Source organism: Phacochoerus africanus, chromosome 3 (genome assembly GCF_016906955.1).
Source record: "Phacochoerus africanus isolate WHEZ1 chromosome 3, ROS_Pafr_v1, whole genome shotgun sequence".
Lineage (NCBI taxonomy): Eukaryota > Metazoa > Chordata > Mammalia > Artiodactyla > Suidae > Phacochoerus > Phacochoerus africanus.
In genome coordinates, this window is record NC_062546.1 from 1,694,341 (window position 1) to 1,717,941 (window position 23,601).

At 62.4% G+C, this 23,601-nt stretch overlaps 1 protein-coding gene and 1 long non-coding RNA gene across 2 annotated transcripts in view; one reads left to right on the forward strand and one right to left on the reverse strand.

Annotated features, from left to right (window-relative positions):
* The window catches only part of CDH4 (cadherin 4), a 491,209-nt gene that overhangs the window by 14,808 nt on the left and 452,800 nt on the right, over positions 1-23,601 (reverse strand). Inside the window, exons 8-9 of the mRNA XM_047770730.1 lie at positions 12,684-12,821; positions 4,413-4,598 (exon numbers count right to left, since the gene is read on the reverse strand). Coding sequence (XP_047626686.1) covers positions 4,413-4,598; positions 12,684-12,821 — 324 coding nt within the window. The remainder of the gene's footprint in view (positions 1-4,412; positions 4,599-12,683; positions 12,822-23,601) is intronic.
* On the forward strand, positions 2,644-3,763 carry LOC125122427 (uncharacterized). The gene is made up of 2 exons (XR_007133782.1): positions 2,644-2,714; positions 3,077-3,763. It is a non-coding gene; the product is annotated as an uncharacterized LOC125122427 (long non-coding RNA).

Sequence of the window (23,601 nt, forward strand, 5' to 3'; positions counted from 1 at the left end):
TGGAACCAGCTGGGGAGGTGCCCCCGGCCAGAGGTCACGGCCAGTGATGACTCTGCCGAGGGTGGGAAACCTACGCAGGCGTAGCCGCAGCGAGAAAACGGCACACTCGACTCCACGCATCCCTTGCGGACTGACCCAGGTCTGCTCTCTGGCGCCTGTGGATGGTCCCTGCCGGGCCAAAGGGACTCTGCACACATGACGAAGGTACGGATCTCGAGACGGGAGGTGATCCTGGCCCTAAATGCGGTCGCGGGGTCCTCGGAGGAGAGCAGTCTGGGGGCTGAGGCGAAGATGGTTCTGGCTCTGAAGGTGGTGGGAGGGCCCACAGCCCAGGGATGAGGGCTCCGAACGGGGACCAGCCGGCCCCGGGGGGAGCGCAGTCTTGCCAACAGCTTGATTTTGGCGCTCTGACCCCAGAAGTGTGCGAGAGCAGACGTGTGTCATGTTAGGTGACTGTGACAGCAGCCACCGGAGACTCGGGGGGTGATGCCACCGTTACCAGGGCACCAGCCCTGCTCTGAGAACCGCGACCTAGAGATAGAGAAGCAAGCCGTGTCTTCCCTTCTCTGCCGAGCTCTGTTGGTTTCATGTCCCCAGGCAGTGGCTGCAGACAACGCACCCTTGTTACCTTAAGGGTCTGGAGGTCAGAGGTCGAAACTGTGCTGCTGGGCCAAGGTCAAGACGTGGGCAGGGCTGGTTCCTCCCGGTGGCTCCCGGAGAGTCCGGCTCCTGTGTTCTCAGCCCTCCCTCCATCTCCAAAGAGCAGCGCGGGGCCTCTTGTGGTCTCTCTCTCTCTGCCTGCATCTCACATCCCCTCTGACTCTGCACCCCACGGGGGACTCCCTGATGACCGGAGCCCCCTGGGTGATCCAGGGCAAGCTCCCACCTCCAGGTCCGTAATTAAGTCACATGCACAAAGTCCCTCTTGCCCCTTTTGCACAGATTTGGGGGTTGGGTCTGGGTGGGCATCTTTGGGGGTGCTGTTCTGGCTGCTGCCAGCCCGCGTCTCAGCACAGTCGCAGGGTTCTGGCAGACGAGGGAAGGCTCTGCTTACAGAAGCACCCTGGCCACGGATCGCTCCAGGAATGACGGGGTGTAAAGCCCCGCTCTGTACCCGAGTGGGGACGAGACATCGGTAGGTCAGGTCACACCCTCTTACTTCTGGGTGGGCCTGGAAACCCTCGTGACAATCAGGGCCACACATTTCCGCTAGGAGAGGCACTGACCTGCCCGTGGGACCTGGTGTCCTGTGGGTGCAGGTGGCGGGTGGGCTGCTGCCCTGCTCTGCCCGCTGTTGTGGCTGGCCCGGCCGGGAGGCGCCTCCGCTGACCTGCCCATGGCCCTGCCCCATCTCCGGGCTCCCCCGCCGCTCAGCCCGGAGTTTCGTAAGCATTGAAAATCACATGCCTGGCACGTGAAACCCATGGCTTCTCAGCCCTGCTGCTGAAGGGCATCGAGCACAAGGAATTTAAGAAGTGGGCACGGGGCAGGCGCTGAGCACAGGGCCGGGGTAGGTCAGCTGTGCCCCACGGGGGCCCAGGGTGTGGAGGGGACAGCCCGACATGTCCACCGCCATTGCCCGCTGCCCAACATGGTGCCCTCGGGGGCGTGTTTAGGGAGGGCCTTGCCCCCGCAGGATGGGACCTTCCATGGCCCAAGCTGGCCGCCAGTCTGAAGAGGCACTCAGGGCAGAGTGACCTGGCGCCCCTCCCCTGAGCTCTCCCTGGGGACTTCAGGCCAGAGACTGTGAATGCACCCAGGTGGGAGCTTGGTCCCTGTCCCCAGAGAGCGCAGCCCCCACCCGCACCCCTGCTGTCAGGACCCCCTACCCAAGAATCAAGCAGCTGCCAAGCCCCCGGCCCCTCCCCCAGGGCCCTTGGGCGGTGGCTGGGGCGGGCGACTCCTTCTAAACACATTGTTTCATAAAACCACGGCAGTCTTGACCGTGAACAGCTCTCTAAAGGAGGTGATCTTTCTCCCGTATTTACTGGTTGGCGTCCCCGGAGGACATGGGATAATGCTGCGGGCCACGCATTAAAACCGGCTCACCAGTCTGGCAGAGGACGCCTTCCAGAAAGACTATTCCGGCCCATAAAGGTCCCAGGAGGGCAAGATAGCGCGTATTTGTAGTGCAGAAATCAATAGGTAATCTGCTCCCAGTTTCACTTAGAGGCCAGAGAGACCTGCTGGCCGGCGGCCGCCCCTGCCACCACCTGCCACCCTGTGTCATGGCCATGACCCTGTGCGGGGGGCGGGGGGGGGGCACGGAGAGGCAGTTGGGGCTCCGGAGGAGGATGGGGACAGGCACAGGCACCCACTGGGGTTGGGATCAGGGCAGATGAGCTGGCTGCTCACGGGGGCAGAGCAACCAGCCCGTGACAGCAGTAGCGGTGGTGACGATGGCAGAGGTGAGCAGTAGGCGCTGGCTCCAGTGACCAGGCGCTCGCGATGCCCCAGGCGCTGCGCCGAGTCTTTCCTTTTGTTTTCTTTTTTCCTTTTGTCTGTCTTTCTTTTCAGGGCCTCACCTGTGGCACATGGCGGTTCCCAGGCCAGGGGTCCCATGGGAGCTGCAGCCACCGGCCTCCACCGCAGCCACAGCCACGCGGGATCTGAGCCGCGTCTGCGACCTACACCACAGCTCACGGCAACGCCGGGTCCTTCACCCACGGAGCAAGGCCAGGGATGGGACCTGTGTCCTCGCGGATGCCAGTGAGGTTCGTTATTAACCGCTGAGCCCCGACGGGAACCCCTGCACTGAGTCTCTTCTATCCGGGGTCTGTTTTGACGGGTAGAAAAGGCCCCCAGTCAGCCTGTCGTCCGTGCACGGAACGGAGGCACGGGGTGGGCGGCGGGCCCGTGCGGGTGGGTGAGCTAAGAGCCGGCGTGGATCCAAGAACAAGTGCCCCCAGGACGCCAGACGCCCTGCGGCCTGGGCCGCAGCCCCTAACCGCCCCTTCACCTCCGTGTCCCTGTCGCTCCCAGGCCCCTCCTGGCCACCTTCCCCTGAAACGACGCCTGAAAGGTGGGTGTCTCTGCCAAAGCATCGCAGACCAACTTGCAAACACTTTTTTCTCAGATGGACATCGTGCCGTAAACAGACTCTAAGCAGAAGTTTCCGAGGAACGTGCTGTTTGGAATAAAAACAGGACTGAAGGGAATGGGGGCCGCGTTGCGCCGGCTGCGGCGTGTCCTGCCCGGGACGCGGCGGCCGCGTGCTCTCCACCTGGATGCGTGACCGTGACCCGGGGGGACAGCACAGTTGTGTGCTCTCAGCTCCAAGAGTTCGAAACCTCGTCTTCAAATTTACATGCAGTTCACGCAGCCGTAAGAAAGAATGAGATAACGCCACTCGGGGCGCCGTGGATGGACCTAGAGACTCCCACACTGAGAAGTCGGTCAGAGGAAGACCCCGTGCTATCACCGGCGGTGGAATCTCAAACGCAACACCAGGGACCTCCCCTACGAAACAGAAACGGACTCACAGGCGCAGCGGAGAGACTTGCGGTTGCCGAGGGGGAGGGACGGCTGGGAGTCGGGGGTGAGCAGGGGCAGACTCGTCTGTCGGGATGAGAAACAACCGGGCCCTGCTGTGCGGCACAGGGAGCGCTCTTCGACGTCCCGTGATGGCCCATCGGAGACGAGAAAGTGGAAAAGAATACACACGTGTGTGTGCCACCGAGTCATTCTGCTGTACAGCAGAAACTGACGCCACAGTGTAGATCAGCTGTACTTCGACAAAATAAATGAGGAAAAAGCTTCGGAACTCGGGTGCCCTTTATGAAAGCCCACCTCTAGGAAAGTGCCCTCAGCTGGCCTTCGATTAAAAGAGTTCACGTACAGTAAGATTTACTCGTGAATGTTCACGGGTCCACCACCGCCACCAAGATGTAGAAGAGCCCCCCGTCCCTGTCCCCCCCCCGCTGCCCCTTGGTAATCCAGACCACCCATCCCCGCGTTTCTTGATGAGCCCTTGGCCTTGATGCCCAAACTGAGATAAAGACAGTGTGGGGAAGGACAAAAGCACTAGCTTGAGTGGCTCCGAAAACTACACGGAAAATCTTTAGACCCGAGCCGAGTCAGTCCTGCAGTGCGTCACACAAGAAAACCCCTTCCCGGCTAGACTGGGCTCATCTCAGGAATGCAAGGCTGGTTCGACATTAGAAAAGGCTCTTAATGAGTCACCTGCTCGTGGATTGGGGGGGGTGCTTTCAGGGAGAAGATGGGAGCGGTCTCCCTTTGGGGTGGGTGGCCTCTGCCCCAGCAGCGGGGGGCACGAACCTTTGCCCTCAGGTCCTGGGGGGGCGGCGGCGGCACCGAGCACTGAACCGAGTGTCACCTGGGTTAGGTTTGTCTTTGGGCAGGTGGCGGGGCCGAACTCGGGGTGCCCGGCAGGAAGGGAGGCGCGCACCTACCTTCGCTACGGTGACCATGCCCTCGTTGGTGACGGGGTCTGTGCGGATGCTGAAGTGGCCCGAAGGGTCCCCACTGATGATGCGGTAGACGGCGTTCCAGTTTGGGGAGTGAGGCTGGTCTCGGTCGACCACGGTCAGGTTCGCCACCACCGTCTCCACCCGGTTTTCAGGCACCTCGCCCGCGTACTGCCGAGTGTCGGGAAGGAGATGGTTAGGAGCCCGTGGCAGGGCTGGAGCGGGGGAGAGGTCAGGGTGGGCTTCTCTGCCTCCCGCTGCTCCCAGGCTGGCGATTCCCCCGGGGCGCCCATCCCGCGTCTGTGCTGACGAGGTGGCCCCCGGACGGGCCCTGCTCCCTCCCTCCCGCACGCCGGCCTCTCTCCTAAAGCCCTTCCAGCCCTTCCGCGTGCAGCGGGGGCCCAGGCAGACACCAGAGACTCTGAGGATGTGCTTGGAAACGGGGCCTGAACACAGGGTGGCAGCTGCAGAGGGCTTCCCGAGCCAAAGCACCTCTGGGCTCCTGCCCTCACGTCGTCCCCAACAGGCCAGGGGGCCTGGGGTCAGCAGCTGCAGGTGTGCAAACAACCAAACCTGGAGCCTCAAGCCTTTTTCTCCCGCCACGGAAGAGTGTGGGTTGCAGCCACGCCCATCTGCAGGTGTGCTCACGCGGCCGTGGCAGTTAGTGCAGGCACGGGTGGGGGTGTCGCCGCGGCCGAGGCGGCGATGGAAGTCTGCTCACCTCTCGGCAGGTGAGCATCACTGCTGGGCAGACACGGCCCAGCTCGGAGCGGCCCTGACCTCGCTCCCCTGCTCTGCTGCCACCGTCTCGAAATTCTCAATTTGTGAACAAGGGCCCTGCACACGGTGTGGCCGTCCTGTCACCATGCAGTGTGCCTCTGAGCCACAAAACCTGGTGACAAAGTTTGGACAAATATCCGGGGATTTCTGTCTGTGCTTGCAGCAGCCCAGCCCTAAGGCCGGTCACCGAGTGCCCAGCCGGTGCCAGGCACTGCCCGAGCATTGATCCCCAGGTTCCTCAGATCTCTGTTCTTAAGCCCACTTTACAGATGAAGAAACATAAGCAAGAGAGGTTAGGAGACCCTGGGGTGCCACAGAGGGAGGGCCCAGAGTGTCCTAAGGACTAACCCCGAGTGCCGGGCACGGTGCCCAGGCTGGCCTCTCCCGGGACGCCCGCAGGCCCAGGCAGCTTGGTTCCAGCCCCTTGGCCCCTGGGCCGCCTTTGCTCCCACCTGATCTCAGCCAGAGGTGAGCCCCCAGGCCGCCCAAAGCCTTTCCGCAGTTGGGCGCCCCGCGGCTACGGCTGAGATGACAGGCCTGCTTGGTGCCCAGCTGTGCCCTCTCACGTCCTGGAGCCCACACAGCATCGCTTTATTACAAAGTCCCCAGCCCCGACTTGCCACCCCGAGTGAACTTCAAAACCCAGGAGCCTGGTGGGGCGTGTACTCCTCGTACTCGCGTCCTGGCGTTTTCTCGGCTCTGAGTTTGCAGCCGCCGTCTGGAATTTTCTCCATTCTGCACCGGGCACGCAAGGGCCAGGCCCCTCCAGATAACTGTCAAAGCCTCTGCAGGGGCGCAGATGCCACCCACCCCGACTCCTGCCCACTGGGCACACTGCAGGCCGTGTGGACTGGACCCTCTGCTCTAGGTGAGACAGAGCAGCGGGACCTGCCGTGGGTGCCAGCTGCCGGGCCCTGCCCCCAGCTCCGGTCCTCGCCCTCAGGGCCGCCTGTGCCTCCGAGAGACAGGGACCTTGAGCGCAGGTGCGGGTCCCAGGTTGCTGCAGTGGTTTACCGCCCTGAGCAGTTTAGATTCTAGCCCCGGGCAGTGTCAGGGCCGGGGTCCTGAGGTGCAGGTGACTCAAAACCAGACAACAGTGGCTTGAACACAGGGACTGTCCCCTCACTGAAGACCCAGGGGGGTGGGGGGAGCGGCCAGCTCGCACCTTTCAGGAATTCGGTGGGGGGGCGACAGGGATCCCTAACCCTGGTCCGGGGGCCTCGCAGCCTCATTTTCTCAGGGGCGCGGCGGGTCTGCCGGGCTGGCACAGGGGCTGGCACAGCACAGGGCCACGTCCAGCTGCATACTCTGTTTTGGTAAATAAAGGTTCATTAGGGGCAGCCACGCGCCTTGTTTATACACGTGGCAGAGTTGGGGAGTTTGAAAGGCCCCCCCAAAGCCGACAATACTTGCTACATGCCCTTTACAGGAGGTCGGGGAGTCCCTGCTCTAGACCGCCTGGCCCTCACCTCAGTTCAGAAAGGGGTGCGCGGCTTTCAGCAGCCACTTAGGGCTCAGTTCTGGTGCCCCCGTCTCTGGCCTTGGGATGGTAACCACCTGGGCCTGAAGGCGTCAGGGTGGGTCGGAGATGCCACACGCAGCCTGAGTGTGAAGCCAGCCCAGAGGAAGCACCGCTCAGGGAAGGCTCCTAGTGACTGCTGGAGCCTGGATCCAGCTGTGCCTGAAGACAGATCTAGGACTTCAGCCTCTGTGAGATGAGGAGATTTTGTGTCAGTTGCCAGGGTCAGTGAGGTGGACATCAGGTAGGGCGCCTGGCTCTCCAGCCCCTTCTAAATGTCCTTCTTCATTCTTCAGAAACCTGCTTTCTCATCCTCTACTATAGCCACGACCTGGTCAGGTGATCTCAAACCTGCCAGGGAGACACAGCAGCAGAGAGGCCTTGCGCTTTGGTGCCTGCAGTGGCAGAAGGCGGGGGGTAGCACCTTGTCCAGCATCGGAGATGGGAGCTTCGGTCTCCGTGGCCTGTGGTGGTGATGGGCGCTGCCCACCGCCCCCATGCACCCAGCCCTCATTTTGTGGCTGTTCCCGAGTTCCAGCAGCTGCGGCCTCGGCTCAGCCAGCCAGGTGGGTTCTGCTGCTGTCACCTGAGAGCCCCCGCTGGGGCTGAGCTGCAGGGGCACCTCCTGGGGGGGCATCATGCCCGCGAGGGTCCCGCTGGGCCCCCCCGCCCGCCCTGCTGCGGTCAGTCCCTGGAGAATCACAGGCCTGTGGTTCCACGGCAGCGGAAGAGCTGTGTGTCCCCGAGTCCGATTCCTTCCAGACTCTTCTGGGGGAAGTTTATTCGCACAGTCTGTTTTAATTCATGCAAGTTTAATAAAGGTTCACAAAGAAGGGCCTTAAGCTGATAAGTCTGGTTTAGGATTTTCTTATTAACCTTCCCTAGCCATGATGAGTTTTTAATTTAATTTTTTGGGTTTTCAGGCACAGGGAAAGCCTCTCCCGTGCCCCACGGGATGCAAAGGTGGCTCTTTGGGAAAGGAAGGATTTTAAGAGCATCAGAACGGAATTTCTCGCCGAGACGGTAACCCAGCATCTGCATGCACTCCCCTCCCGAGAGGCAGGGCGGATTTGCTGTTCACGCCTGGGCCTTCCAGCACAATCCCAGCTCCTGGCAGAAGTGCGCCTGGGCCCCGCCCCAGGGAGGTCACATCAGCAGAGCGGAGGGTTTGGGTGAGAATAGGGAGGTCCAGCAGGACTCAGGGCCAGGAGGACAGAGAATGGTAGCACCTGTCCGCCAGAGCCGAGGGCCCTCGAGGCCCCTGTTCTGTGGGGGACACCATGCCCCCCCAGATGATGCTTTCGTTTCTGTCCTCGGGGTTCAAACCCTCACTGGTGCTGCTGAGGCTCAGGCCTGGGGCCTTGACCCTCGCTAGCCCCCTCTCCCCTCCCCACCTTGCTCAATCCGGTCCTCTCCCACGCTGGGTCCTCAGGACAGGTCACAGGGCCGGCCTCGCACCAAGTCTCCCTGTGTGCGGGCAATGGGGACTGCAACCCCATCTTACAGACAAGCAGACCGAGGCACAGAAAGCTCTGGAACTTGCCTAAGGCCAGCAGCTGGTCAGCACAGGAGCTGGGGAGCCCGGTCCCTCCCCCTGCAGGTAGCTCTGCTGGGTGGGGGCCGGGAGCACGAGGACGTGGTCATCCCGCCCCATCGAAGGACCACGGGAAGTGTGGCTGCCCCCGGGAAGCGGCCGGCCTGGTGGGAGGGCGCGAGGTGCTTGGTGAAGCGGTTCTGGTGAACCCTGCAGGGCAGAGCTTTGCAGGGTGTCTGGGTGACCGAGGCGCCGCGTCCACTCCTTTGGGTGCCAGACTGCTGTCCTCAGGGGCCCGCACCGAGTCGGTCTCTCCTCTCTCGCGGCTTGTGGGCGTGGCTGAAGAGCCGATGGGATCAGGGGCTCAGGGCTCCGGCCAGATGGGGCCACTTTCAGGCTGGGGGAGCCCGGGTACCCCGGTCTAAACCCCGGGCTGAGGCTGGCTCTCTGCCTGGCCGGGCAGGCCACTCCGAGGCTGGCACTGGGAGCACCTTCCCAAGAGGGCTTCATTCAACATGTGGGGCCGCAGCCCTGGCGCCCAGGGCCCTAAGTCACTGCCCGGCCTCTGGTCGCCTCTGAGCGGGGTGCGTGTGGACTCTGGCCGGCAGACGCAGGGCCTGGGTGCTTGTCGCCCCATCTGTCCCCAGAGATGCCGGGAGGGCAGCCACCAAGAGCGCAGCCCCTTCAATGTTGAGCCTAATCGTATCTGCGTGCGCCTCGGGATGGGGGTGGGCCGGCCGGGCAGACATGCTACAAACAAGGTCCCTCCGTCAGGCAGAGTCCGATGAGCCCGAAGGACCCGGCCCGCCCCTTCCTGACAGATGAGGAAGCCGGACTGGAAACGGTTTCGGCGCCTCTGCCGTGAGCCCCTCACCGGTGACGCGGAGCTGGGACAGCGGCGCGGGGCGGACCTGAGCCGGGCAGGACTCAGCTACCACTCGCGGCTTCAGGGCAGAGAACAGACTTCCTGCTCCCAGCTGTTCCCGGCTCAACCCTGAGACGGTGTCATGCTCAGGAAAACACTCTGATGCACAGAGAAGTCCAGCTAGGAGCCCAAGGCCACACAGCTAAGAGGGACCGCGGGGAGGGGGGCATGCGTGTGGGTGGTGGGGGCTGGGCTGGAGGAAGGGAAGGCCACTGGGACGCTGGTCTCCAGGGCTCTGCTCCAGGACCCGAGGACCAGGCAAGGGGCAGCCCAAGGCAGGGTCTGCGGTGTGTCCTGGGGCCTGAGCCCTGTCCTGCAGACCCTCAGCCACCCTCCAGGGAGGGCCGCGCCCAGGGCCCCGCTGACCCGCAGGACAGCTTCTTAGCGGCAGCAGGCCCACCGCAGGCCCAGAGAAAAGAACTTTCAGGTAACATTTAAGAATGGGAATCGGATCACGCACCTCCCACCTCTTCAGCTTCTGCTGATTGTTCTTGATTAAGCTCGATCAAAATAGCCGGGCTGGTGGGGGGTGTGGCCAGCTCTGGGCCTTCCGCCCACACCCCCTCTGAGCCCAGCAGGCATGTCCTGGGGCCCTGCCTGTCATCCGTTCCCAAGGTGTCCTATTCACACCCAGCCACACGCAGGCACGCCATTGCCCCGCAGGTCTGACTCTAATGAGGCTGGGCCTCAGGGCCCTCCTGGCCTCTGGGGGGGGGGGGACCTGCCTGAGGCTGGCTGGGGCAGAGGGGGACATCAGCCTGGAAGGGGTCCTTCTGGGGCACGGCCAGGAGGGCGGACTGTCCTCAGGTGGCGTGGAGACGGGAACTTGCCCCTGGGACGCTCTCTGAGGAGCCTCCCGGGTCAGCTGCAAATTCCGTCCCAGTGTCATTCCTGTGCCCAGGGACAGCCTGTGGATTTCTCACCCCGCCTCGAGCAGACCCCCAGTGCAAACACGCGATCAGGAAGGCTGGCCTCGTCCCCCACTCCTTGCTGGCCGTCCGGGACCTGCCTTTCTGGGGATCAGTGGGCGTCGCCGGTGTGGCGGATGATGGCCACGCAGCAGGAGAGCCACCTGGGCGAGGCCCCGAAGCCGGACCCTTGCCTGGACAGCGGGCAGAGCGTCCCCTGTGGATCTGCCCTGCGGGAGCTCGGGGGTGGGGGCAGCCTGGGGCCCCTCTCTGGGGCTGCGGAAGCCGGAAAGACAGGGTGGGGGGCTGGCAGGCGCAGAGACTTGGGGGCTGGGGGAGGCAAGGATGTCCCATCTCAGAAGGGGTGGAAGACTCTTTTGGGCTCTCAGAGGACAGGGGTGTGGCGCAAAGGTGAGGCCCCAGGAAGCGGGGGACGAGGCTCTGTCTCACCGAGTCACCTCGGGCAGCCGGGACTCGGCCCTCTGGGCCTCGGCTGCGTCTGGTGGACGGAGGGGTGGCAGCGGCTTCCCTGACAACTGTGGCCGGGCCGAGAAGCCCCGAGACATGAGCCATCACACAGCCTCCTCAGGCGGTTCAGGGGGAGTCCTGGGGACACAACTGCAAGAGTGGGCTCGGCGACGGCGCGGGGTCGCTGGCCGTGGCTGTGCTTTCCCTGTTCCTATGAGCTTGAAATTATTTCTAAGCACGCACTGAAAAAAATTCCAAGGCCGTTCAGAATCTCCGCACACGGACAGGTCTCCAGTAGGCGACCTGAGCGGAAAAACCCCACACGGCGAGAGGCGTAGAGGAGGGACGCGGGCAGAGGGGAGGGGCCTTCCTCCTCAAAGCGAGGCCTTTACACCCTGTTCAGCCGCTAGTCGCCGCGAGGACGCGGGCTTGCCCATCTTGTGAGTCACTAGTGAAACTGAACTTAAAACCCCGCAGATGGCGATCAGATGAAGCAGGACGATGCAATGAAAACGTGTTCACGAATGTCCCGAAGGATCCACGCCGAGAGCGGAACTAACCCGGCAGGGCGGGACAGCTGGGCCGATACAACCGGACACGACGGCGCCTGCGGAGGGAGGGGTCCGCGGGGCTCCGTTTACCTGACGCCCCAGGACGGGCAGGGCTCGGACCACGGACGGTGGAGCAGGGGCCGCCGCGGGGGACGGGGCTGGGGTGCGGCTGGAGGTGTGTCGCTCAGGGCTCGTGCCTCATGCTGCAGGCACGTCAGACCTCAGTGCAGCGGACAAGGAGCGGCCTCCCTCCCGTGCACGCTCCCCGGACGCTGCCGCTGCCACTGGCACTGACGCAAACAGCACGGAAGCCGTCCCAGCCCGAACCAGCAGGCAGGGGCCTGAGCGGCTCCCTCTGCCGGGCGATCTGCCATCTGCCCACCAGATGGCGCTGCGCCCCCACCGCCCGGCCACCTCCGGGGACCGCCCTCCTCCGCTAGGTCCTGCTGGACCCAGAACCTGGGATTCCGGGACGTGAGATGCCGGGACTGGGACGCGGGATGCAGGGAGGGCAGGGCCACAGGAGGCGGGATTGCAGGCATGTGGGACTTGGGGACCTGAGAATTGGAGGCTTACTGAGAGGGGCTCTAGCCTGTGAGATGCTCTCAGGGCAAGCCGCCCCGCCCCCCTGGAGGAGAGGTCTCCCCTCTGTCCCCCGCCTCTCTTCCCTACCCCCTCCCGTCCCTGCCCCACGGGAGCACAGCTGGTGGGGTCCAATCCCAGCTGCTCCACTTGTGGGCTGTGTGGCTTTGGGCAGGTGACTTAGGCTCTCTGAGCCTCAGCACCCTCCTCCATAACTGGGTCCGGAACCACAGGCTGACCAGGAAGGCCTGGCCAGTGCCTGGGGTTGGTGGCAGGGGACTGGGGGGAGGTCCACGGTGTCGCTTGCGCTCTAGTGCTTTATTTTGTTTATGGCTACACCTGCGGCATATGGAGGTTCCCAGGCTAGGGGTTGAATCGGAGCTACAGCTGCCGGTCTATACCACAGCCACAGCAACACCACATCTGAGCCTCATTTGCAACCTACACCACAGCTCACGGCAGCATCGGATCCCTTAACCCACTGAGCGAGGCCAGTGACTGAGCCTGCGTCCTCATAGATACTAGTCAGGTTCTTCATCTGCCGAGCCACAGCGGGAACTCCTGGGCTCTAGTTCTTACTGTCACTGTTACTCCCTCATCTGCTCTACGCCCCCGGGGAAGGGGCGGCTGGCGGGGGGGAGGCGACCCTGAGATCCCGGCCTGCCGCTGGCCGCGGCCCTCCTTCCCCGGGCATCCCGCAGCCGGTCCCAGCGCACACAGCCACACGCACACCCCAAAGTGGCTGAGATGTCAGCCTGTCGCCGAAGCCCAAACACCCGGGTTAACTCCTCTGACTCAGGAGGAGTGTCCAGACCGCTGTGTCCCACGTCACCCGGTGTGGCTGTGCCAGATGGGGCCCCGCCCCGCAGCCCAGCTCCGCTCCCTCAGCCTCCGGCTGCCCGGCTGCCCGTCTGCCCGCACGGCAGCAGCCGAGAGAAGCAACCCGGGTCACGCGGCCTGTCCTGGCTGCGAGGGGACGGCGCACTCACCGTGCTGGCGGTGAACTCCGGCGGGTTGTCGTTCACGTCCGTCACCGTGATGATGGCGGTGGCCGTGTTCGAGAGGCCGTAGTTGAGGTTCCCCTCCATGTCGGTGGCCTGGACGATGACTGTGTACTGCTGGACTTTCTGGAGGGCGAGGAGAGCACAGAGCGTCAGCCTGGGTGTTAGTTCCCAGGCGGCTTCTACTTCATCAGAGGTGTCCCCGGGACGGGACGGGACGGGTCGGGTCGGCCGGATGCAGGGCGCTGGGCGGGCGGGTGACCTGGTGGAGAACGAACTTGGCGAGGGTGACGAGGTGTCTGCCGGCATCGCAGCGCCCGGCTTCCGCAGGCGTGGATCCAGGCAGAAGGGCGGTGGGTTTGCAGAACCGGGGGCGGGCAGTTTGCAAAGAGCCCCCACGCCGTGTCTGCAGGGACTTGATTTCTTCAGCATGTCAAGTGCAGCTGCAGGCCAGAAACTCAAGCCCTGCCCTCTCCGCGGACACAAGCACGCCTGGGCCGCAAGGCGGACTGGAAGGAGCGGTCAGCGTTCAGACACAGGTGGGAGGTGAAAAGGACAAAGCTTGATGGAAAGAATGGATTTTCCCAGGCACGGAGGGGCCTCCCGGCCTCCCCACCAGGCCTCGCTGGCCGCTCCACCAGCACAGAAACCTCGAGTCGGCAGAGGTGGCCTTTCCACACCCCTGCTTGGCCAGAGGTCACAGGTGCTTCCACCGCGACAGGAGGACAAGCCTCGTGGGAGCTCTCCCCCGGGACCACAGCCCGCCTCCTGTTGGCACTACTGCGGGGGGGGGGGGGGGGGCTCTGGGGTCCAGAGAAGAAAGGGACTTGGGGAAATGTGCCTCCGGGAGTGACCAAGTCCTGCTTCCCTGAGACGTCGGGGAGAAGCCCATGTCCTGCCCTGAGAGCCCCTGAAACTCGCTCAGGTTCCCAGCAGGCGCCAGAAGGAAGGGCGATGGCAGGCAGGTCACAAACGCCCTCCCTCCCTCCCTCTCCGTCTGCACCCTTCTCTCTCCCTCCTCCCTCCCCCCCCTCCTCTGTCTCTCTATCCCCTCCTCCTTCCCAGACCAGCAGCCCAAGCCGACCTGGCAGCTGATGACAGATGCATGATGAGCCCAGCCGAGGCCAGAGCATGTTTCCAGCTGTGGAATTGATGGCTAAATAAATGGAAACAAATGGGTGCTGTTTTAGGCTAAGTTTGGGATATTTGTTATGCAGCAGAAGCCACCCGATGCATACCCACGTCCAGGAGGCTGTGTGTGCTACTGCTGACACCTCTCCAGCCTCGGCTCCAGGCAGGCTCCTTACACCCTCTACAATGTTCCCGCCTTCCCTAGACCTGCCACGTCCTCCCGCCCCAGGGCCTGCATGTGCTCTTTCTCATGGACACCTCTGTTTCTCCGCTAGTCACTGCCTCTGTCTTTCTGGCCTTTGCTCACATTGCCTTTCCGTGGAATCCCCTGAGCCACAGGCAGGCGGGGTCCATTTTCCACTCTGCACCTGCCGCTCCTACTGCTGTTCTGGTTTTACGTTTCTTGTGACATTCGTCATCTCACACTGTCTGTGTCCCTCAGCAAGCTGAGCTCCAGGAGCCATGCTGCCCTGCTCACCGCCTGTCCTCAGGGCTGAATGTGGGGCCTGTGCACAGTAGGTGCTCCGTGAAATGCACTCAGGCTCCCCAAGGCCTGGGGTGACCATAGAGGTTCTGAGGACAGCGGGCTTGTCCACTGAGGCTCCTGGGAGCCCACTGAGGTATCTGGACCTTTGTGGGCAGACAGAAGTCACTGAGGGGGCTCTGAGGGACCCGACGAGTACATTTGGGCCAGATCTTCTTGCCACTGCCTGTTTTTGTCGATAAAGTTTTATTGGCACACGGCCGTGTCCATTCATTTACACATCGTCTGTGGGTGACTGTGCACAACAGCTGAGCCGGGTGGCTGTGATGAGAGCACAAAGCTTGAAGTATTTACTCTCTCGCTCTTTTTCAGAGTCTCTTCAGCAAGCGGTGCTGGGAAAGCTGGCGAGCAGCATGTAAGTTGATGAAACGAGAACACACCCTCATACCACACCCAAAAATAAGCTCGAAATGGCTTAAAGACTGGAATACAAGACACGACACCATCAAACTCCTGGAAGAGGACACAGGCGGAACATTCTCTGACATCAACTGTAGCACTGTTTTCTCAGGTCAGTCTCCCAGGGCAGCAGAAATAAAAGCCAATCAACAAACATGAGCTTTGCAAGGCAAAGGAAACTATAAATAAAATGAAAAAGCCTACGGAATGGGAGGAAATATTTGCCAACAATGGGACTGACAAGGCCTTCATTTCCAAAATCTATAAACGCTCATACAACTCGATAACAAGAAAGCCAGCTCAATCAAAAAAATGGGCAGAAGACTTAAATATTTCTCTAAAGAAGACAGGCAGATGGCCAACAGGCACATGAAAAGATGCTCAGATCAAAACTACAATGAGGTACCACTTCACACCAGTCAGAATGGCCACCATTAAAAAGTCTAGAAATATCAAGCTAGAGAAGGTGTGGAGAAAAGGGAGCCTCCTACACTGCTGGTGGGAGTGGAAATTGGTGCAACCACTATGGAGAACAGTGTGGAGGTTCCACAGAAAACTAAATATAGAACTACCATGCGCTCCAGCAACCCCACCTCTGGGCATCTATCAGAGAAAACCGTAGTCTGAAAAGCTACACGCACCCCTATGTTCACAGCAGCACTATTCACAACAGCCAGGACACGGAAGCAAGCGGAGTGTCCATGGACAGAGGGACAGATAAAGAAGATGTGGTGCATAATGCAATGGAATATTACTCGACCCTAAAAAAGAATGAAATAATGCCACTTGTGGCAGCAGGAATGCGACGAGAGACTCTCATGCTAAGTGAGGTAAGTCAGAAAGAGAAAGACAAAGACCATGTGATATCACCTTTTCTTTCTTTTTCTTTTTCTTTTTAGGGCCACACCCACGGCATATGGAAGTTCCCAGACTAGGGGTCAAATTGGAGCTACAGCTGCCGGCCTACCTCTGTGACCTACACCACAGCTCACAGCAACGCCAGACCCTTAACCCACTGAGCAAGGTCAGGGATTGAACCCACATCCTCATGGATCCTAGTTGGGTTCCTTAACCACTGAGCCATGAAGGGAACTCCATGCGATATCACTTATATGTGGAATCTAAAATATGATACAAATGAACTTATTTATAAAACAGAAACAGACTCACAGACATGGAAAACAAACGAGTTTACCAAAGGGGCCTAGGAGTTGGGAGAGATGAATTAGCAGTTGGGATTAACAGATACACATGACCACATATACAACAAATAAACAGCAAGCACGGGGAAGTACGTCCGATATCTGCAATACACCACAAGAGACAGAATCTAAGCGGAATACGTGTGTGTAACAATCTCTGCTGTGCGCTGCGTGTGTCAGCTCTACTTCACTTACAAAAAAAGACGCCGCCGTTGGGTGGGCCTGGGCTCTGCCATCGGGCGCCTCCCAGACAGGTCTGGGCGACCCCCAAGTTCTCAGGAGCCCCACCCCTCGCTGTCCTTTCAAGAGGCCTCCTCCCGAGGCAGGTGTCAAGAGCCTCTCAGTGGGAAACAGCTCCTCCTGGGGCCACCCTCGAGGGGTTACGTGCCTGGGGAAGGAGAGCAGGCAGGGCCTCTAGCAGGCTCCTGGGGCGGGGGTGCCTCAAGGCAGGTGTGCGGGGTCCCGGCCTGCGAGCAGCGGGGGTGGGCATGTCCTGGGCACGCTGGACTCAGGGTCTCCGCCCAGGAGTCAGGGCAGGACCATGTCATCAGAACAGCAGGACTGTCCCGGGCCGCCCGCCGTGCTGCCCTGTTCCTGCACCGACCCCTCCTCATGGCCGCGCTCACTTCAGCCGCCACCTCGAGGATGGACGGGGCGGGTGAAAGCAGATTTTCGGAGTTCCCATCGTGGCGCAGTGGTTAACGAATCCGACTAAGAACCATGAGGTTGCGGGTTCGATCCCTGGCCTTGCTCAGTGGGTTAAGGATCCGGCGTTGCCGTGAGCTGTGGTGTAGGTCGCAGACGCGGCTCGGATCCTGCGTTGCTGTGGCTCTGGCGTAGGCCGGGGGCTACAACTCTGATTCGACCCCTAGCCTGGGAACCTCCATATGCTGTGGAAGCAGCCCAAGAAACAGCAAAAAGACAAAAAAAAAAAGAGAAAGAAAGCAGATTTTCCCACAAGGCTGGTGGCCGGGGTGGGGGGGTGGGGCAGCCTCATTTGGGAAACGTCTCTTTTCTCACCCAAGCTTCTCCTGCTCTTGACAAATCTCACTTTCTCCTCCCTCCTGGGCGACCTGGAATCTGAGCTGTGAGCATCTGGGCGGCACCCTCCCAAGACTGGACAGGGCGGCACCTGGGGCCCTTCCTGCACTTGGATGTCACCTCCTCAGAGGGGCTGCTGCAACCCTGTCTGACTGCGCCCTCAGTCACAGAGCTCAGGCCCAGGGCCTAGGCCGGGGCCCCGGAAGGGGCTGTCCCCACAGCCCCGGGCCTTCTGTGCGACTCGAGGCTCCCAGGCTGCTGCTGGGCACTGGGCTGGTTTCATGAGTGGCTCTTGATTGGAGCATCTGTCCCCAGGCCCCTGTCTGCTCTTCACCCACAGAGGCTCAGGCGGCCCAGGCCTGACCAGTCAGTACGCTCGCTGCCCAGGCCCCGTCACTGGTACAGGGATGGCTGTGGGGTCTGAGCTGCTCTGGTTAGACCTAGAGGGGGACACGGCTCTCTCCCCTCGTGGTTGCTAAACTGGGTGGCACAGTCTTGGAGGCTGGGGACATCCTGGCTACAACATGGGAAGGCCCACCTGAAAACACCACCAACGAGGGAAACAGAGGTGAGAAGAGGACCAAGGAGGTGAGTCCTGAAGCCCCATGAGGCACCTGGATCCAGCTAGACCTGAAGCCACACTTTGTGTTCAATGACATAAGCCAGTGATTCCTTGTTTGTTCGACCTGGTTGGAGCTGGTTCTCTCCTTTGCCAGAAGGTCAGGTCCACCTATCACTGCCACCCATTTCTCAAGAAGGACGGAGGGATGACGGGGTGTCCGATGCAGGACAACAGCAGGACCAGCTGCTGCCCTCCCAGGCCTCCCAGAGCACCACTGTCCCCGAGCCCCGGGACACCGACAGGATCTGGGGACAGACTCAGAGCCCCACGCTTATGGCCTCAGTTGGGGTATTGCGGCAGGGGCTCCCCCTCCAGCCACACCAGAGTCACCCCCACACGGTGGACAAAGTCATGCCCTCCGCCCAGCGCTGTTCAGACGACGCCTCGGGGCCAGGACCTCCTTGTTCTTCAGTAAACAAACTCCAAAAAGCAGTTTATGCTGCTGCTACACCCGCCTTCATTAGAAATCAGTCCTGAACAACCGTGTACTTTTAAAGGTCCTTCCGTGAAAGTCCGGGCCCAGCCCAAGAAGCACATTTGGGACCCAGGCCAGAGATGCCGCCCCTGGAGTGGCCTCTGCATCACAGCTCCCGTCCCAGAGGGGGAACCAAGGCCAAGACCCACCTTGCCTGGTGCTGGGAGCAGAAGCAGGCTGGCCTCACCCCCGCCCCCTTGCCCACTTTTGCTGTGGCCACATGGACAGGGCCTCCTTGGGACTTGGGGCCTCCCCCCAGGGACAATCCCCTCCCCGGGGCCGGTGTGGGGCTGTTCGCATGCTCTGCTCCATCTCGTCCACAAGGCCTCCCACCCACGCCTGTGCCCCCCACCAGACCCCCTCTCTCCTGAGGCTGCTTTTCCTCTAGGCATCAGCAGGGCTGCCCTCCGCTTACCCTCGCCCCACGAGCCGGGCTCCAGAGCCCAGACTTCAGGGCTCTCTCTGGAGTCCAGAACGTGCCTGCACATTGTTCCAAATGTGGCTGCGCTAACCCAGATCCAGTGACAGGTGTCCTTGAAAGAGAAGATGAGGACGCAGGGAGGTGGCGGCCATGGGAGATGGGGCAGGGACCAGGGTGACCACCAGCCAAGAGACCCAGGGGCCGCGGCAACACGGTGGTAGCTGGAAGCAGCACGGGAAGCCTCCCGCGAGCCCCCAGAAGGACCCAGCCCTGCCCACACCTCGGTCTCGGACCTCCGTCTCCAGCGCCGGCAGAGGATGCTCTTCCGCGGTCCATGAGACCAGTGCGTGGTCACCCCAGGACCCGCAGGCCTCTGGGGAGAAGGAGGCACCTGAAATGTCCCGCCCCTTCCAGCCCTTCTCAAAGTGGACAGTGAGACCCCGTGGCCCCGCCGTCAGAGCTCTGTGGGACCGGCCGGTGGGAAGGTGGGGCCTCAGCGGGCAGAGGCGATAGGAGCCATCACATCTCACCCCTGACCTCCCTCCTGGGACTGGCCGCCCCTGCCAGGGGCCCGAGCGGGAGCACCAGCGGATTCAGGCCCAGAGCCAAGGGAGGGATTGGACCAGAGGAGAGGAAGACTGCTCCCCTCAGAAAACCGCAGTCGTTCTCAGCTCCATAATCGTGGAATCGCGGCCGCCCTCAGAAGACGCTGAAGAGAAGCAACCATCTCAGAGACGCAGGGACACGTGCTCGGATGTGCACCTGCACGTTGGTGTGCCACACGTATGCACTTCTATACCTCCAGGTATGCAAGTGTTTGTGTACCAGTGTGCACGCACATACGTGTATGTGTACACACACGGGTGTCAGGATGCATGTGTGTGTGCGTATCCACGTGTGCATGCGTGGCGTACCCGCCTGTGTGCATGCACGTGCGTGCCTGTGGGAGAGCATGTTGTGCAGCTGGCCACCACTAGGGGGCGTGCCTGGTCTTGCGTTTGGGAGCCGGATGGGGGGCCTTCCTGACCAAGGTGGGGGGAGCGGCAAGAAAACCCACAGGAGGAAGCGACAGGGCAGGTGCTCTGGTGGAACCCAGTGTGTCCCCTGGGCGGGCACAGGATTGGGGCGTCCCGGGCGCCCTGGGGGATGCCGACCAAGCCCCCTGCGCTTTCTTTTTCTAAGAGAAAGCATCTTTTTGAGACTTCATGGTGGTCATCCCTTTCTCTTTCACCAGGTCCCTTCTGGGGTGCTACTTAGAGGCCGAGGGTGGTGGGCAGGTCCCACGGGCATCCCCGGGAAGCGGCCCAGGAGACAGACGCCTGCATGTAGCCGTCTCATCTTTTCCCACGCCAGGCAGGGCTGGCGCGGGTGGGGTTTTGAGGTTTTATTTAAGACGCCTTTCTCAGACCTTGTGTGACCGTGCACTGCACGCTCACCTGAGGCCAGCTGAGGGGCCGGGAGCCAGCCGGCTGCTGCCCTGGCGCCCCCTCCTGGTGACGGCACAGACCACACTCTGCGCCCGGGCCAGCCTGCGAGCAGGGCCAGGCCCTCCCGCTGTGCCGGGGTCAGACTGGGTCAAGGGAGGGGCAGGGGACTCCCTCAGGGTCCTGGGCTGGCGACTGGAGCGCCTGGGGCCCGGCCATCAGAGGCTGAATCCCAGCAACCTGGATGAGCTCCGGACTGGCCAGCATTCCTGATCTTGCTGCTCCTGCCTCTGCGCTCCCTGTCCGCCTGCCGGGGACAGGTGGGTGGCTAGAGGCGGGGGCGAAGGCCAGTGGGTAACAGCCACTCACCACCGTGGGGCATCCTGAGCAGGGCCCCTGCCGCCAGCTGGGGCCACTGCCCAGCGGTAGCCACCTGCCCCTGCTGGGTGCAGAGAACACGGCCAGATGCCCCTGGAGCCAGGCAGCAGTGGGGCCACAGTGAATTCATTCAAATGCAACTTGGCCATTTTCAAGTTCAAGAGGAGGGAAGAAAACCTCAAGCAGCTGTCCCTGGGGACTTGCTCACCTCCCCATAGCTCAGCATCTGAATTTTGCAGAACATCCATCAATAATGCAGGCGGCCGGCCTGCCCTAGAAAAGCATCAAAGATTCCTGCGCCCCATGAGCCCTCGGCCCTCCTGCACCCAGCCCGCGTCCGCCTGTCCCGCTGCTCCTGGGCTGCATGCCACGGAGCCCTGAGTGCATCACCCCACCAGGTGGCTGGCATGCGGGTGAAAATCGAGGCCGAGAGGCCAGCAGTCCACACTCAGGTGGGCAGACGAATGAGCCCAGGGCATCAGGGTGGCTGCTGGGGAGGTCCCTGTCCCCGGCTAGGTCAGCGCGTCCCTGGCGTGGCGGGTCACTGCTGCGAGACAGCGCACACTGAGGGCGGGGCCTTCTCCCTGCATCTGGTCCTCATGTGCTCAGCCCTTGGGCATCCGCTTAGGGCCCGAGAATGCGACTAGGGGCCCAGAAAACGGGCACCGTGGAAGGAGCCACGAGGCGGAAGGAGCCTTGCCCACGTGAAGTGCGTGGAGACTCATCCCAAAAGGCATGGGCCGAGCGGCCACTGAGGAAAACAGGCCGCGCTCTTGGAAAGTTGCAGCCTAGGACCTAGGCATGTGCCCCCGGAACCAGGACAGGCCTCCAGGCAGATACTGGAGCCGTGCTGACGCAGCACTTGTCACGGGGAGGCAGCCCGAAGGTCCACGACGGGCAGGGAATGAGCAGAGTGTGGAGGGGTGAAGTCTGACACCAGCTGCAACGTGGTTGAACCCTGAAAACGTGATGCCCAGTAAAAGCCCTCAGACGCAAAGGCCCCGGGGGGGTTCAGAACGTGAGGAGGCGGCCACGCCACAGGGAGCAGATTAGAGGCTGCCAGCCCCAGGGGCTGGGGGCGTGGGAGTGACCGCCGACAGCCCGGTTTCCTGGGGGGATGGCAACACCCTGGAACCGACAGGTGGGGGAGGCCAGCGCTGAAGACGCAAATCGCTGTGGACGGAGTGCGTGGGTGGCGGCCAAGTGATAACACCAGGTGCTACGGCGGCCTCCAGGGGGCGCTGGGGACCCGCCTGCCCGCCTGCCACAGGGTGTGGCTCTCCCAGCCGGTGGGCGCTATGTCCTGGTCTGTGGTCCAGCACGGGCTCCACACTGGGCCTTGCAGGGTGGTCAGACCCGCGGAGCCCACTCGCACCCAGAGCCTCAGCAGGCCCCAACCGCCCCTCCCCTTCGGAACCCCGCAGCCTGGGGGCAGCGTGCGATGCGGGCGGCCCGGGAGCCCTTAGCTCTTCCCGCCCTGCCCTAGCCCAGGGCCTCAAGTCTGTGGTCAGAGCTGCACACCGTGGGGTTGGGGAGGAGAGCCACCCTCCCGACTGCCCACTCGCTGTCCTTGGGATCTGGCTTCCCGGGAGTCCGTCACTGAAACCCACCCCTTCCCCCAGGGAAGCCTCATGCTGAGCTCTGTGCCCTCTGCAGCAGCCTCAGGGCACCCCCTTGGCTCCACCCACACTGGGGGAGGGAGGCACCTGGGGGCCTCATTGGCTCCTCCCCAAGCCCCAGCCAGCCCATCTCCCCTCCTCACCCTATAGTGGGTTTGGTTTCTGCTCCACTGAGCTGGGCCAAAACCCAGAAAATTACAACCCTTTGGGTAGGGCCTGCTGCCTGGGGGCAGGGGTGGGCACGACGCACAGACCCCTCTGGTTCCTGATGGGCGCAGTTGGGTGCGGTGCTGGACACCCTGCCCCTGGGCACAGAGGGAAGGGCGCCACCTGGTGACCACTGAGGACTCTGTGAGTCCAGGAATCTGGGGAGAACCTGAGTGGGGAGTGGCCTGGGGGCGGATGGGGGACACGGGAGGTCCTGTCCCATCCAGGGAGACAGGGCCACCCTGGCTTCTCCTCCTGACCCCACGGCCCGGGTCACAGACACACAGACCTCGCCATTGGGGGTGTGGCAGCCACAGTTGCGTGCGCACACCTCTCACCTGACCACAGAGGGGCCACATCCCTGGTTCTAGAAGCCTGGGCTCCGTGGGGCCTGGACGTGGGGTGTTCTGTGCATGAGCCCCTGGCCTCCACCCCCACTGCAGTGTGACCACCCAAACTGTCCCCAGACGTGGCTGATGTCCCTGAGGGGAATCACCCCGGATGAGAACCAGGACTCTGGGGGAGGAGACGGCGGACAAGCAAAACGTGTCACCCCAGGGGCGACAAGGCCATGCACAAAGGAGGCAGCGGAAAGCAGCAGAGGGTGTGGGGTGTTCGCTGAAGCAGGACGGCCCCGCTGGGCTTCTGTGCCAGGGCAGGGAGCTCAGGGAGCCGGCGGGTGTGTGGGGAGGATGTTGCGAGCGGAGGAGGCGGCGAAAGGCCCTGGGGCGGGTGCTCCAGCCTGGCCAGGAGGGTGCGAGGGAGCAGGGGTCGGCTTGGGCTTCACTCTGGGGAGATGGGCGGCCAGGACTGGACGGCGCGTGGACAGGACGGCCTGACTGCTGACTGAGGGCAGACTGCGGCGCGGGAGCAGGGAGACCAGCTGGGCAGGTGCCATCACGGTCTGAACAGGAGGTGGCGGCAGTCTTGGCCTGGTGCCAGGTGGGGAGGGTGAGACGTCGCGAAGGAAGAAGACAGACACTTATGGGCAGCCAGGGGAGTCTGCGCACAGACCCCGGGGTGGGGTGGGTCTGAGCCACTGAGCAGGCCAGGGCAAGGTTCTACGCACGTTCTTAGCAGAGGGGACACACGGGGACGCCTCTTTCTTCTGCCAGGAGGTGCCCTTGCCCCCCATCCTGAAACGCAAGGCCCTCCAGGCCGCTGAGGAAGAGGCAGCAGGGGTGCAGGCAAGGGACAAGAAAGCAGCCAGGGCTTCCTGGAGGAGGAGGCAGGGCAGGGCTGGTGAAGGCTCTCATCTCAGGTCAGACCTCCATCTCGCCACCCCATGGGGGCAGCCCAGCTACTCCCCCGGGAGGCCCAGCCCTGGACCTGCCTCCAGGGCCCCCTGCTGCCCGGAATCGTGAGCCCCAGGGACAGCGCCAGGCCTGTTTCCCACTGCGGTGACTACACCTGAGCGGACGCCTGTGCACAGTCGCCGGCCCG